This window comes from Puntigrus tetrazona, chromosome 9 (assembly GCF_018831695.1).
Source record: "Puntigrus tetrazona isolate hp1 chromosome 9, ASM1883169v1, whole genome shotgun sequence".
Taxonomy (NCBI): Eukaryota; Metazoa; Chordata; class Actinopteri; order Cypriniformes; family Cyprinidae; genus Puntigrus; species Puntigrus tetrazona.
In genome coordinates this window covers 13,236,521-13,251,743 of record NC_056707.1, presented here as the reverse complement: position 1 = coordinate 13,251,743, position 15,223 = coordinate 13,236,521, and the positions used below count along the sequence as shown (strand labels likewise).

The 15,223-nt window shown below is 36.8% G+C and overlaps 1 protein-coding gene across 1 annotated transcript; it reads left to right on the top strand.

Annotated features, from left to right (window-relative positions):
• The first annotated feature begins 84 nt into the window (after positions 1–84).
• Positions 85–15,063, top strand: mlphb (melanophilin b). Its single transcript, XM_043249431.1, has 15 exons — positions 85–188; positions 1,669–1,826; positions 7,862–8,083; positions 8,509–8,648; positions 9,659–9,700; positions 10,473–10,537; positions 11,193–11,285; positions 11,815–11,983; positions 12,317–12,519; positions 12,653–12,751; positions 13,190–13,426; positions 13,561–13,707; positions 13,802–13,873; positions 14,063–14,102; positions 14,598–15,063. Exons 2-15 carry the CDS (start codon positions 1,687–1,689, stop codon positions 14,639–14,641), a joined length of 1,713 nt encoding a protein of 570 aa, XP_043105366.1. The 5' UTR covers positions 85–188; positions 1,669–1,686; the 3' UTR covers positions 14,642–15,063.
• Positions 15,064–15,223: the final 160 nt, after the last annotated feature.

Genomic DNA, 15,223 nt, shown 5'->3' with positions numbered 1-15,223 from the left:
GCAGTGTCCAGCTTTTTATAAGATTAAATCAGATGTTGTTTCAAAGAGAACTCTGAGGTGGGGTTTAAATATTTCAGTGGCCCTTCCCAACCCCACAGTTAATTGGACATGTGATAAACACAGCAGTTGCCTGAAATTGCTCAGCTGAAATCCCACTGGACTACCACAGGCTGCTGAATAAAATCCAGGTAACCATTTTTACTACATATTTGTTATTAGACTATATAATATCAAAACCTAAGAAGAAACCCTGTGTCAACATTTTAGGTGTGAAATTATTAAACGTTTTGTAATTTGTACGATTTTGCAACATTCCTCTAAATCCTTAAATCCCACTTTATTGAAGCAAAGCTTGCCATCGCTGTGCATCAGTTAGTCTTCTGTTATATATGAATGAAGTAACATGCCTAGGGCCGCAGAGATACTTTTTATTGCCTAACAATCCACCAGTTTTCCGTTATATAAAGACCTTAAAGGCCAGCAGTAGGATATAAGAGCTTAAGCACAGATGTTGAGTGGAATGGAAGATATGAACCAATTCCTATAAATAAACAAATAGTAAATTTCGTTTTTACAGTTTTAATTCATTTACAGCACCTCTCAAGTCATTTTAATAAATTCCATAAAAGTTAAAATGTTAAAAAAGAAATATCATTTCACAGTTTGTGGATAATAATAGATTTCTTTCACATTTTGTGTTTGAAATTGTGCTTTGTAGGCTATTCAAAACGTCAACAACCCCAACCAAAATGGCAAATCAGGTGTAAAGACTTCTTGTTGCTTAAAAATCATTAAAAATATTGGAAAGGCAAAGAATCTTAAAACGGTATACTGTAACTTGTCAAAGCACGGCTGATTATTTGCCCTTTTGCACTTTAGAAAGTAAATAGTGAATATTTTCATAAACACTGTATAATTGTGTATAATTAATCATTAAGAGAGGAAGATAAACACATTTTGCAGATAATGATGTCATGGGATGTGACCAAGGGAACTAAAATAAATAATTTACCATTAAATAAATCATTTTAGCAGCTCATCAACAGCTAGTCACACGGCTCTACTTGACTATTCAAGTGTTTAAAAGACTAATTAAATTACTGATTCTAACTGGCTGATGTGTTTATACTATTAAATGAACTGATGTTGTTGTTGTTTTGGAGAAAACATCAGTTTATCTGCAAAAATAGGCAATAGCAGAGTTTTTTTGACAACCCACAATTTAGTCTTAAAGGTAAAGCAGTAAATAATAATAATAATAATAATAATAATAATAAAATATTGTGCTTACATAAGTGGACCCAATGAAGACAATACGATTCTGGCGTATTATTAAAAAAAAATGTAAATGCTGCTTTTTAATATCAATATTATTGTTAAGTTTTAATAAGTAGCCTAATGGATGCCAGTCTTGTGACAGAATGGAAAATGCAATATTATCATTTTGTTTACAAGTAAGCTTGATCACAAATAACGTTTTATATTAAACCTTTGAAGTGCCAAATTGTTTTAAAGAAAATGTGCTTTAATAAACTGTTTGACCTGTGAAATACTTCGAGCTGGGTGCCAGGACTGCCTGCTTGCAGTAAATGAGGTCGAACCATTATTTGTTCTGTTTCTTAACTCCATATGTTTGGTAATAAAGTGGCTCTGTGACTTGTTTTACAGGCTTCCTCATTCTACCGGATGAGATTTAAGATGATGCCCAACAACAGTTATGGGAAGAGTTTGGATCTTTCCAGGTTGACAGATGATGAAGCTAAGCATGTCTGGCAGGTGATCCAAAGAGATTTCCACCTGCGAAAGAAAGAAGAGAATAGACTAGGGTAAGACGCTCTTGATCAGATTTTCATGTCATTAACTGTCAGAACAAAACATATTTTCCAGCATCTCATCATAAAGGACTGATCACTGATATTTTTTGATGGTTCTGTCTGATTATTATCGTCCTTATCTGAACTGCTGCTTACTCGTACTGTTGATCTGTTGGTTTGTGCTTACTAGAGGTCTTCACTTACTGTACATCTGGGATTTATCGTTTGACTAGAATCTGTGGAATGTCTGTCATTAATTTATACTGCTCAAAATTATGGATCTCAGGAACAGTTCCATGGCACTTAGCCTAATGTGAACCCGTCTGATATAAATATGAAATCATTTTCAGTGGATAACATTTTACATAGAGAATGTCTATAGGTTTATTGCTCATCCTAAGAGCAGAGAAGGACATTCATTAAAATTTCACAAATAAACTTTTAGTAAAATTAAGTTAACTGCCAATTTGTTTTATTTATCTCTTTGAAGGTATGGCCTAATGACTCAGCAGGCCAAGAAAAGGTCTTTTGAATGCAGTACATTGTGTTTATATAATCATATCTTGTATGCCTACTGTCTGCACCATAACCATCTGCTTTTTTAATCCATTAAGTAATAAGGTCATGGATGTGGCCCACGGTCATGCTTACAGACATGTGGTACTACTTGTTCACGCCACCTGCATATCCTAGCACTGTCAAGTACTAGCTTTGCATGCTGCGCTGAAGAAAAGTGCAAGTAAAAATCAATTCCTGTAAGAGAGCTGATGTCTATTTCCTCTGATGTTTTGATGTGTTGGAAGAGTCTACTTTAAATTGTTTAGTGTCAACTTTAAGTGTTTTTTTTTTAAGTTTTTAGATACAATCGAAAGTTAGCTTACAAATACAAAAAATGAGAAATGATACAAGTTAGCATCCGTGTGTCAACATATGAAACCTAATTTAAAGTCCCTTACATATATCTTTCCTTTTTCAGCAGATTATCTTTTGTTTGTCTTACCAGAATTTTTTATGCTTTGGCTTTTCAGGCCCTTTATCAACAGGGTGAGCTCATGTATGTCTAAATTCCAGTCATTTTAAAGGAGGTAATAGGATTTGTCTCAGAATATTGAATAACATCACATGACTGACATTTTTCTCTCAATTCTCTCACAGTTGGAAGGAGGCTAGCTCAAAATAGTCCTCTGGAGACTTTGTTGTAATGTGGTGAGGATTTTTGATGATGATGATGATGATGATGATGATGATGATAAAAACAAAGATGTTCTTGGAAATATGATGTGGTAATGTGATGTTATGCATTGCAGACAGAACTTCATTAAAAATGTTAATGGAAAAGAAAAAAAACAAGTGCTATTGCGAGCAGGTGATCTGTATGTAAGCCGAGTGAACTGTCAAAACAATTTAATAATAACAATTTATAATTATGAATTATAAAAACTATGTAGTCTCCTACTGTTCATGTTCAAACACTATGGCTTATTTCGATCAACTTCACCTTTTCAAAACTAAGTGCATTGTTAGTTATATACATGAATTATCGGAGAAGATATTATTTATACATACTACTGAAATGATTTTTAATTTCTAAGACATTTTCCTCTGTAAATTCATGCATCCTTTATGAATTGATTTCGCTGTAATATGAGATATTTCAGTCACACTTGGACTTCTGCTGAAGTGCTTTCAACCTTTGCCAAATAAAAGTTGAAAGAGCCACAAGCACACAACCATTCAAGATGTGGAGGAAAGCTCTTAGCAGTTTTTTTTTCTTTAGCAGTTTTTTCTTGAGAAGAGCAGATTTAGTAGAAATTACTTATATATCCCGTTTTAAATGCTACACAGCTGTGACACAGAGGGGTCATTGTGCTAGAAGGCCATCACTTGGGCCGTAAAGCTTAAGAAATTGGCACATTAAGAATGGAGGTTTTTGAAAAAAGAAGGAAGACCATGGAACAGAATATGGAGTCATTTCCTCTCTCTATTATGCTGACTTGATGATCCAAAGCAGCCTGGGCCCAATTGTTTAAAAAAAGAAATTTGATCACATTGGATCAATTCTTGTAAATGAGATGTTCAAACTAATATATTTCTTTCACTAACTTTCACATTATGTACACACTTTTATCACTTGTTGTTTTAACTTTGTAGTAAGAATGTGGCATAGGCCACAGAAAGAAAGTTGCAGAAAGTAACATAAAAATATTTATAATATAATATCCCAACCAGCTGTCAATATCAAAGAAAAATAATACAAATAATAATAATGTTATGGTCATTCATCATTGTATATTAATCAAAATATCAAAATAAAACTTAACATCTTATATTGCATGGATTTGTTGATGTTTAATTTTTATACCGTAACTAGCAGTTCACATTGAGCGTATTAAAATAAATGTAGTCTATTTATTTATTTGCAATTGTTAAACATTTACCATTTATTTAATATTTTAGACAACTGTAGACCTACTGAACAAGAGTTAATAACTTAAAATACTAGATGGTCATATATGCGTTAAGATAATAACAAGGATTTTAGTTACGATGATGTTCTTTTTCTGTGCTCCTGACTGTCAAGTTCACACTGCAAGATTTTGAAAGTCTTCGGACCACTGTTGTTTTCATACTGCACATGACTATCTAGGGTAGCATTTGTTCGCTGTTGTGTTCACGTCGCACAATGTTTCGGTGACAGGAGGTAACACACCGCTCTGCACATATCCGTCTGTGCTCTGATACCAGCCAAACCAAACGCATGTAAGAAGTAAAAGAAGAAAAAAAAATTATAAAGAAGCCTAGGCTGGTTGGATGGTCTTAGCTGGTTTATTCTGAAAGTAGCTGGTTTTAGCAGGTTTCCCAGAGTTTATTATTTTCATGGAATAACCTTAGCTCAATTCTTTATTTAGCATGTTCTGCATATTCTAATACAAAAATGTAGGCCTGCACGTTGTTACACTGAAAATCGCTTATGAAAAAAAAAATAACTTCCTGCCCTGTATCTTGCTCTCTTGTTGGCTGTGGATCATTGCCATTGTGTGTTTCAGTCAGAACTCATTTCACACAGCAGGATTTTCAATTGCAGACAGCTGTAGATGTTTAGCATGGCAAATATCTGAGTGATTGTCACTGTGAACGAGCACCGATTTGTCTCTGATTTCAAGCATTTGTCGACGATTTCGCAAAAACTGCCAATGAGTGAAAATTCCCTAAATCACAAACCTACCATTTTGGCGTCCTCCGGCAAGTTTAGGGCTGTATCAGAAATTGTCCCCTATATCCTACTTTAGTCCACTTATTCAGTTCACTTGAAGGAGTGAATGAAACTGAGTAAATGAATTAGTAGCTCCAATAATAAAATTAAAAGATTTATCTTGAATTCTGTCATGGTTTAGATCATGCTACCTGATTGGCTGACACCATATGTTTAGGCTTGTGGTCTCCTCAGGTAGCGTTCACCTGTGTCTTATGATGCCATAGTACTGCTAATAAATTCTTTTTTGACCACTAGAGGGCTATTACCTTTTAAAGAGGTCATATGATGTTTCTAAAAAGAACATTGTTTTGTGTAATGCAATGCAATGTTTATGCAGTTTAAAGTTCAAATTTATTGTTTCTCCTCTAAGCCCCACTTTTCTGTAACGAGTCGATTTGTACATCTCATCGTTCAAAAAAGCAAGGTGTGCTCTGATTGACCAGCTATCCAGTGTGTTTTAATTGGCTGAATACCTCAAGCATGTTACAGACTTTTATGCTACTTATCATAACGTGATGTCATGCCCTGGCACTATGACACAAAAACAATAAAAGCAAATACAAACGAGGCATTTGTTGCATCCAGTGGAGATGTAATTAGTGCCTGGCGCCTCATAAATATAACACCATGTCTGCATTTGTGATCAGAGAAATGACAAACATTACTCATTACACTGCTCAAAACCGATGTTTGGAAACAAAAGACAGCATCTTCAGAACATGGCGCTAACAACAACACTACAGCGAGAATAATAGTTCCGCCTTCTTTCTTTGCATAAACATTTGGGTGGTATTATGAAAATAAACCCACACCGTGGGTTTGATCTAAAGAGATGTGGGGATGTGTTTAAAAGAGCCATTTTAGGGGGGTGTGGACAAGTCATACCTTTTATAAATAATATATAGGGACATGGAATGTCATATAAGGACGCGGAGCTGTCAACTGATCACCACCTGGTGGTGAGTTGGATCCCCTGGCGGGAGAGGAAGCTGGACAGACTCAGCAGGCCCAAACGTACTGAGAGGGCCTTTTGGGAATGTTTGGCAAAGACCCCTGTCAGGGAGGTCTTCAAGTCCCGCCTCTTTGACCGGATCCTGAGGGAGACAGGAGACATTGAGTCTGAGAGGACTATGTTCTCTGCCTCCATTGTCGGCATGGCTGTTCAGAGCTGTGGACATAAAGTCTCCAGTGCCTGTCATGGCAGCAACCCCCGAACCCGGTGGTGGGCCTGGTTGGCTCGTGGGACTCATGAGGCAGCTGATAGGTACCGGTGGGCCAAGCGGACTGTGGCTTGGGTGGTTCTGGAGGCAAAACTTGGTCCTAGGAAGAGTTTGGCGAGGCCATGGACTTTCAGACGGCCTCAAAGAGGTTCTGGCAAGCTGTCCGATGCCTCAGGAGGGGGAACCAGTGCCCTGGCCAACACTGTATGCAGTCTGCTGACTTTGACTGGGGACATTGTCAAGTGGTGGAAGGAATACTTCGAGGATCTACTCAACCCCACCAACGTGCCTTCCACTAAGGAAACAGAGACCAGGACCCGGGTGGGGACTCGGACACCTTTGCTGAGGTCAACAAGATAGTTATGAAGCTCCTCGGTGGCAGGGCTCTAGAGGTGGATGAGATCCGCTCTGAGTATCTCAGGTCTCTGGATGTTGTGGGTCTGTCTTGGCTCACACGTCTCTGCAGCATTGAGTGGAAGCAGAGGACAGTGCCTTTGGACTAGCAGACCGGGGTGGTGGTTCCTCACTTTAAGAAGGGGGACCGGAGAGTGTGCTCCAACTATAGGGGGATCACACTTCTCAGCCTTCCCCGAGAAATTCTATGCTGGGGTACTGGAGAGGAAAAAAATGATCCGATAGTCGAACCTCAGATCCAGGAGGAACAATGCGGCATTCGTTCTGGTCATGGAACACTGGACCAGTTCTATACTGGGGTACTGGAGGGTTAATGGGAATTTGCCAACCAGTCCACATGTGCTTTGTGGATCTGGAGAAGGAATTCGACTGGGGGTCCCTCGCGGTGTCCTGTAGGAGGTGCTACGGGGCCGTTTGCTAAGGGCTGTCCGGTCCCTGTATGTTTGGAGCAGTCAGACTTGTTTCCGGTGCATGTTGGACTCCGGCAGGGCTGCCCTTTGTCACCGGTTCTTTTCAATTATTTTTATGGAAAGGATTTCTAGGAACAGCTGGGGGCCGGAGGGGGTCGATGTACCTGTCCCTTGTGGTGAAGAAGGAGCTAAGTTGTAAGGCGAAGCTCTCGCTTTACTGATCGATCTACATTCCTACTTTCACCTATGGTGAGGTGTTCTGGGCATGTCCCATCGGGAAGGGGACTAAGTCTCCCGGCTGGCCTCGGCGTCCCTACTTAGACTGCTGCCCTAGCAACCCAGCCCCGGATAAGCGGTAGAAGATGGATGGTTGGATGGATGGATGGATGCATGGATGAATGGATGGATTAATTTTAGGGATCTTGTCTATGCACTAACAGCTTGTAACACTCCAAAGAGAAAGGACAACTTTAAATCGCATCATACGATCCCTTTAACTTGATTTGATTAGAAGCGAACAATGAACAAAAACAAAAAGTTGAACCGCCAAGTGAAAACCACTTCGGTCCAGCACTGATGGTGGCACTGTCCAGCTTATTAAAACCAGTCATCCATTCCATATTCTAGTGTTGTAAATGTCAAACCATTTTTCTTGTTTGAATTACACTGTTTAATTAGTTATCACTGGAGCAAGAGCCCACAGATCTTGTTTTACACACTACAAATAATTATTTATTTTTCATGCAGGGAACTCAAGACTAAAATAATGAAAGAGGACACCAAAAGAGAGCTGCTGGAATATCAGCCTAAACTCAGTGATTCTCTCTGCATCCGCTGTCTGCAGCCCTTCAAATTCCTTGTCAACAGCAAGCGCCAGTGTCTAGACTGCAAGCTATTTGTCTGCAAGTCCTGCAGCCATTTTAACAAGAAGGACCGCGGTTGGGTTTGTGATCCATGCCACATGGCCAGGTGAGTACCTGACAGACATGTGAGCCTATATATATATATATATATACATGACACTTGTCAAAGGAACAACATACATAGAAAGTAAATAAAACACAAGCAGAACAAATTTCTGTGTAAATACAGAAAAGGCTATTGTCATAAACTGTCAAATTCAATTCAGTGGGATAATATATGTAAGGATGGTTTCTAAACAGTTTGGCTCATGTTTCATAAATAAGGCCCAATTTTGAGACTGTTTTTGAGACAGCGTTGATGATTCATCTTCACCAGTTCAGTGTGCATTTAACTAAACCACAACCCTAAACAAGGGTCATTTCATGCAAATAAACAGTATGTAGGGGAAAAAAAACCAACTTTTCTCATGAGATCAGTTTGGATTGACTAAATAATAATACAGTTCTTCTTGTTTTTGTCTTTGTTCCCAGAGTCCTTAAAATTGGCACACTAGAATGGTTCCATGAGAATGTACGCTCTCGCTTCAAGCGTTTTGGGAGTGCAAAGGTCATGAATTCACTTTTCAAGAGGCTGAACAGTGACCGTGCCAGCTCTCAAACTGACCTCAGAGGTAGACTTCAAAAGCCTACTTAATTGAGCAAGAGTTATTCAAAAGATGTAATATTTTTAATTTGAGCATAATACAAAAATTCTGAGACTGAGGACTGAGACTGAAATGTTTGCCAATTGCTATATTTGGAAAAGTCTAAGGAACAAGAAAGTATACATTTATTATAGTTAAACTAAGTAAAATAAAAATACAAAATGATGACAAAACCAATAAACGAATAAATTGGAAAATTAAAAACACTGATAGTAAAAAGCATTCAGTTGAACCTGTTTGCAAACTGCATTCTGTTTGTTCACTTTTAACAGAAATTCTATCCATTCAGAAAGATAGTTATTAAGAAACTAGCTTTGATTCTTACTGTGTCATCAGTTAATATAAAACACTGAAGAAACATAGGAAGACTGAAGGCAGAGCTTAGAGGAGAGAGGCCCTCATAACTTTGAAGGATTTAGTGAGGGATCCAGAGGGAGTGAGGGAGAGAGAGTACTGGCTGGGCCGAATCATCCATGTGATTTACTCCTTTACGCAGTCACATGTCTTATTTCTCTCTGTGCCTGGACCGGAGTGTGTCTCTTTTATCCAATTTTCAAGCTCTGTCTGTCCTAAATACAGAGGTCATTGACGAAAATTGCTGTTTGGGTCACATGAGATTAATGATGTTCTGAAACAAAAAAAAATAGCAAATGTAATAAAAGATGTTTTAATAATGTGCATAATATTTATCACAATACAAATAAATGGCAAAAAAACACCAAAAAACATGGTTATTGGAATTTAAATTGGGAAATGTAGACTGTCTTGTTCATGGCATCAAAAACACCAATGTGTTTAACAACCCTTGAAATTTGGCTTTAGCTTTAGTTGAAACAACTGTTTAATTCTTCTATTGTTGCTTTCAACAGTGGTTGCCTCCTGCAGCCAATCACAGCTTATTTTCTGTCTATTGTCTTCTTATGTTTAACTTTTCATCTCCCACTGTTCCTCCCTAACCCCCCATTTCCATTACATAGAGCCTCGAGATGATGACACGCACAGCATGCCTGAAGTTCACAGTAAGTGAAAAAAAAAGTTCTGTTCCTTTGTGATATAGACATTTTGAACGCTGATGTCATGCAAGAATCTAAAGTAATCAGTGAATGCCTTTCATCTGTCCAAACAATACAGCAGCCATCTGCTCTCACATCTTTGATTTAATAAGGCAAGGAACATGGAGAACAAAATGTCTGTGGAAGAAAAACATCTAACATAGCCATGAAAAGAACTGAACATAGAAGTTTTGTTTAAAACATAGCTTTATATTTATCTTAAAAAAGTATAGTTTGTGTGGCATTTTCTTTACCACTTGTCTTTAATATTAAATAATAGCAGTAAACAATAGTTATGTAACGTCATGGTTATAACTGTAACACTGTTTTTCTATATACTGTATTTTTGCTTTAAAATGAAGTCATGGGGCAAAAAGAATGTGTTTTTAATTTACAATTTATAAACCGATTCTAAATAATGCTTTCAGGATTTAAATCATCTGTGTTAGCTAGCTAGATAATGGTAAACATATTTAAATAGCACTATTTTGGGACCCTGCTTATCTGTCTGGCAGCTTCTAGATTTGGAGCTGTGAGAGAGAAAAAATATAATAATAATTACGTTGTTAATTTTAATGGCAGGTCCAAGAGAACACATTTTAAATCTCTGCTAAATTAAAAACATAATTTTTAATTTATATTAGTTAAAATGTGTTCGAAGAGTCTGACTCAGTAATCATAGTAACGTGTCTTGTCTGAGATCAAAGATTCATGTTTCTAACTCTTGACATCCACACAGCTGGTTCTCTGTATAGCCAGGAAGATGAGCAGTCTGAGAGGGTCGACAGACGCCACTTCAGCCTGGTAATGAACTGTCCTTTAAAATGCCAGAAACTGATTATTAGGGTGAAGGGGAAACTAGAGGCTGGATCACTGCATCAGTTTGTTAGCAGTTCTTTCAGTTCTTTCAGTTAAACAGTAGTGTGAGATCGCCCTCTGGTGCTTAAATTTTATTTTAGTTTTAACAATTTTTTTTCTTTCCTTTTTTCCCCAGTTGGAACTGGATTCTGTCTTGTTCTTATTATATGATTTTGATTCCTCACATTGCCACCTGGAGGTGGTTTTGAAGACCACATGAAAACAGACTGTAATTTTAGAAAGAATATCAGCTTTAAGGCTATGCTCAATCCTTATCTAAATGTGTCTGTGACTCAGTCTCTTTATTTAGTTTTATAGGCATCAGAGTGGACAGAAAAGAGAACAGATAACAGGACTAGGGCATAAAATGAACCTGCATTGGCACATTAACTTTAAATTTGCTTTAAATTTCAAAACAAAGTATGGCAAAGTGTTTGTTTGCCTACTGTAATTTTATTAAATATTTTATTGTACATTTATTTGTTATTGTGTCAGTATGAGCTTTTATAGGTCAGCTACCTTTACTTAAAGTAGACAGATAACTTTTTTAAATATTTGGGCTCTAGAGAATTAAAAATAACCATTTTCTTTCTCCTTTAAGATGAGAAAAGGCAGACGACTACTCCCTGTTGATCCTCTTGATTTTAATCTAGGTGTTGAGAACCCTGCTTATTCTAGACCTCCCATACTTCTGGTTTGTATGATTATGTTGTTACACATCTGATGTGAGAAAGCCACATTTCATATGTCATACACTGAAATACTGAAGCGTGCAAAGAAAACATTACTCAAAAAAGTTTCTTCAATGGCATATCCAGCTGCTTTGAATTTTATATTGTAAGAACAAATGCATTAGATCGGAATACACGGTTTGCAATGATGTGAAAAATTTGGGATTTATCTACCCAGTGTGACAAACTAAACGATGCAAAGTGCTCCCACTGAGCATTTTCTGACTGCAAACAGTGATAAGACTGTTTGTTGAATCTTGATTATTTATCACTGAAGCAAATCATCACAAAATTAGTCATGCCATGCTGTCGCATCGTTTTCCTTTTGTTTTCAGTACAGACTGTTACCAAATTGGTATACTGTGCAATAATTTATTTTAATTAAAGTATTCTGAAAGTTTTGTTTAAGCACTTTATTTCAGTTATAAAGTCTATGCAATATGTGACATTTATGTGTTTTTTTATTATTATTTATCCCTTCATTTTTTAAAGTATTCAGGTAGCCAAGAGAAAGTAACCCAGAGTAAGGATTCAGTAACTGAAGATGACTGGTCCACAACCTTTAAACAGATCCTGGAGAATGGAACTCATGGTAGAGGTGATGAGATGAAGGACATGTTGCATATCAGCCAGAGAAGTCTGGACAAACCCTTCCATTTTGGTATGATGTGCTGTATGCTTCAATTTCCCTTACAGATTTCTGAGGATTTCTGTTTTTCCAAGACTCTGTAGAGGTGAATGGGTTTCCCCTTCAGGCCATCCCATGTTTTTTTCCTACTGTCAGCAAGATTTAGGTTACCTTGTGCTGGGAATATACACGCTATAAACACAATAATCACAGTTAAAAAGCACTACAAAATAATTACACTAATCAAACCGAGTTCCTGACTTGACAAAATCCATTCCAGGCTATTTGGATAGACTCAGTAATTCCTCTCTACTTTGTTTCAGCATTTGCATCATAAAATAGCAGTGTTTTGTTTGCACTCTGTAGATGACTGCACACCACATCTAGAACAGAGGATGACAAAATCTCGTTCCCTCTCCAAGATGAGCATCTCTTCAGCTGGCAGTTCTAACTATCACTTCCACCGTGAGCCTTCTTACAGCCTAGAAGACTCAGAAGATGATGATGAATCTGAGATGCACGTCATATATAGTCACAGGGAGCACTCACCAGATGAGGTTCCTCCACAGGTAAAGTTAAAAAGTCATGAAATATGTGTGGAAATTAGGACTTGTGAAACTGATAAAACTCTTTATAGCAATCTTAAAAAAATAAAAAATACAAATGAGCAAACAGATACATTTTGTATCACTCTGACACTAGATTATTGAGCTCAACAAGCGTATGTCAGCAATCGAAACTCTTCTGAGCTGTTTGGAGCAGAAACTCGTCTTCCCGGGAATTGGGGGATCAGCAGAACAAGTAGGTTTCTAAGTAAATCTGCAAGACCAGCAGGTTATTGTTTTAGGTTTATAAATTAAATGCTTTAAATATAAAGTTTGTGGTCTGTGTGTTTTTGTTGTCTTATGCTCACCAAGATTGCATATATTTGACCCAAAATTACGGTTTATAATAATGTTTAAAAAAAAAAAGTTGTGCTGCCGTATTTTGTTCAAAATGTTCAAAATATTCAAAATGTTAAGATCCAACAGAAATTTCTTTGAAATAGAATGCTTATATTAGAATGTACAAGTTTTTACTGCTTGATAAATTTAATGCATCTAAGTATTAATTTCTTCATTAAATAAAAGTCTTAGTGAGCCCCATTTTTGGATGGTAATATTTGTTTACTACTACCCAAAAAAAATGAAGACTCTCCCAACTTTAAATACTCATGTAGTTCTTCTGCTTTCCCTTAAGGTTGAGCATAAAGAGGAGGATCTGTCTCCAGCTGATTTAGAGGAGCTTGAACTCAGAAAAAAGCTTGATGAACTTACTGAAAAAATAAGTGATAAAGGCTCATCTGATGAGGAGGATCCAATGAAGCCTACAGAGGACTCTCCAAAGAAAGGGGTGGTTTATCATGCTTCAGCTACGAGAAGAGCTTCATCTGGACTTGGGAATGTCAGACACGAGTGGCCTCTTGAGGTTGAGTGGGTAAGAGTACGGAAACAGTCAGCAACAGCACTAAAAGTACTGCTAAACATAAAGTGTGAATATTTATTCACAAATAGTTCAACAGTCGTTTGGTTTAAACGCATTTTTCTGTGTTTTGTAATTGTATACCTCAGAAAGCAAAGCAAAGTGTACCTAAACCCTTAAAAAAGCAGAAGAGGGTAAGGTCCTTAGAGTTTAGCAGCACAACCAGCTGTGAGCTGTCGCAGCTGGAGGGTAAAGTTGCAATGGCAGTGGCCAGCGTCCAGAGCACTCAAAGTGGGGTACGCCACTCAGTCTAAACATTCACATTTACTCCACATTCTCACAACTCTCACACAATCTTGCCTTAACTGTTTGTTAACTATTCATGTAAAGGTTACAGACATTCAGAAAAGAATCGCTGCTTTGAGTGCTGCAGGGATGACGGTGGAGACGTCCCGCAGACGGGTATGTAGCAATTACATATTCCTGTTTAGCTTTCTAGAAACCTGGCTGTATAGGAGCAGTTACTCGAACTTTGAAAGAAAAAAATATTGATTCTTGGCACATTTTAAGCTAAATCTGTTTACAACAGATCTTTGTGGCAAGTTCATAAATAGGCTAAATGTAGGTTTCTGTTCTTGCTCTTTCATTCAGACTCCTCAGTCATCAAGGACATTGCACGAATTTCCAATAAGTAAGTTTGAAGCTTTATACTGCATGTTCATGAACAGGATTAACTCAATCATCTTTGCTAAAAACTGAAAGCTAATTAATAATGTAGATCTTTTCAATTATTTAACAAAATATCAAACCAAATGCATTTATTTTAAAGATGTATTTTAAGCAAAACATTCAGCAAACAGCAGTTTGTCTGGTATAAGATTAAGAAATAATAGACATATTGCTCAGAACTAAAAGAAATAAAGATCGTTCTTAGATACGCATCCATATATTTATAAACCGCAACTAGACATTTAAACCTAGTTTTGTTTCACAGTACACAGTGATTTTAACTCATTAAACTGATAACAATCAGACCCCTTAGTTGATTAGCTCAGCTTCTTGAACAAATGAACTACCCAGATCCATTGGTCATGTAAGGGCCTATGGAAAATCTTTCATTTTCAAAATGTCACCAAAAGCTGTTTACTAATAATACTGTTTTTGTTTGTTTGTTTTTTTTCTAAAGGAGGCAGCAATGAAGCAAGATCTCTGCGGAAACTTGTCTTGTGAAGCAGCTTCAGCATACTAGATGTCTTTCATTTTCAGTTGGTCATAATGGTATACAAACTCACAGAACATTTACAGATTAACATAAGCACATTTCATATGTTAATAAAATCAGCTGCAAGGGCTTGTGGGATTCCCAGCTTAATAAAATGTAATTAACATCATTTTTCAGTAGATGACTGTCAGATTATTCTTTTAAAAAAAAAAAGAAAAAAGATGTGCCGTTTCTTAATTATGCACACAATAGAAATTGATTGCCTGCATTACACTTATTAACTGTTGTCATTTTGATAAAATCTCAGTATTTATATGAAAAATAGTCAATATTTAATATCTTAATTTTAGATTTATATGTAGTTTCTTTAGTACATTTTATTAAATATTGTATCTGATATATTTTTCATATGTGTTGGTTATTTTTTCTGCTAAATAAATATCTTACACTACACAACTATCTTCTCAAGCATCTTCTCTTCCATGTGAGTGATGTATTAATGAATCAGTCAGCACTGATACATTGTCAAAGCTCAGTTCCATCATACGCTGGGTTATCACATTATCCATATCCAAATTACCACATCATTT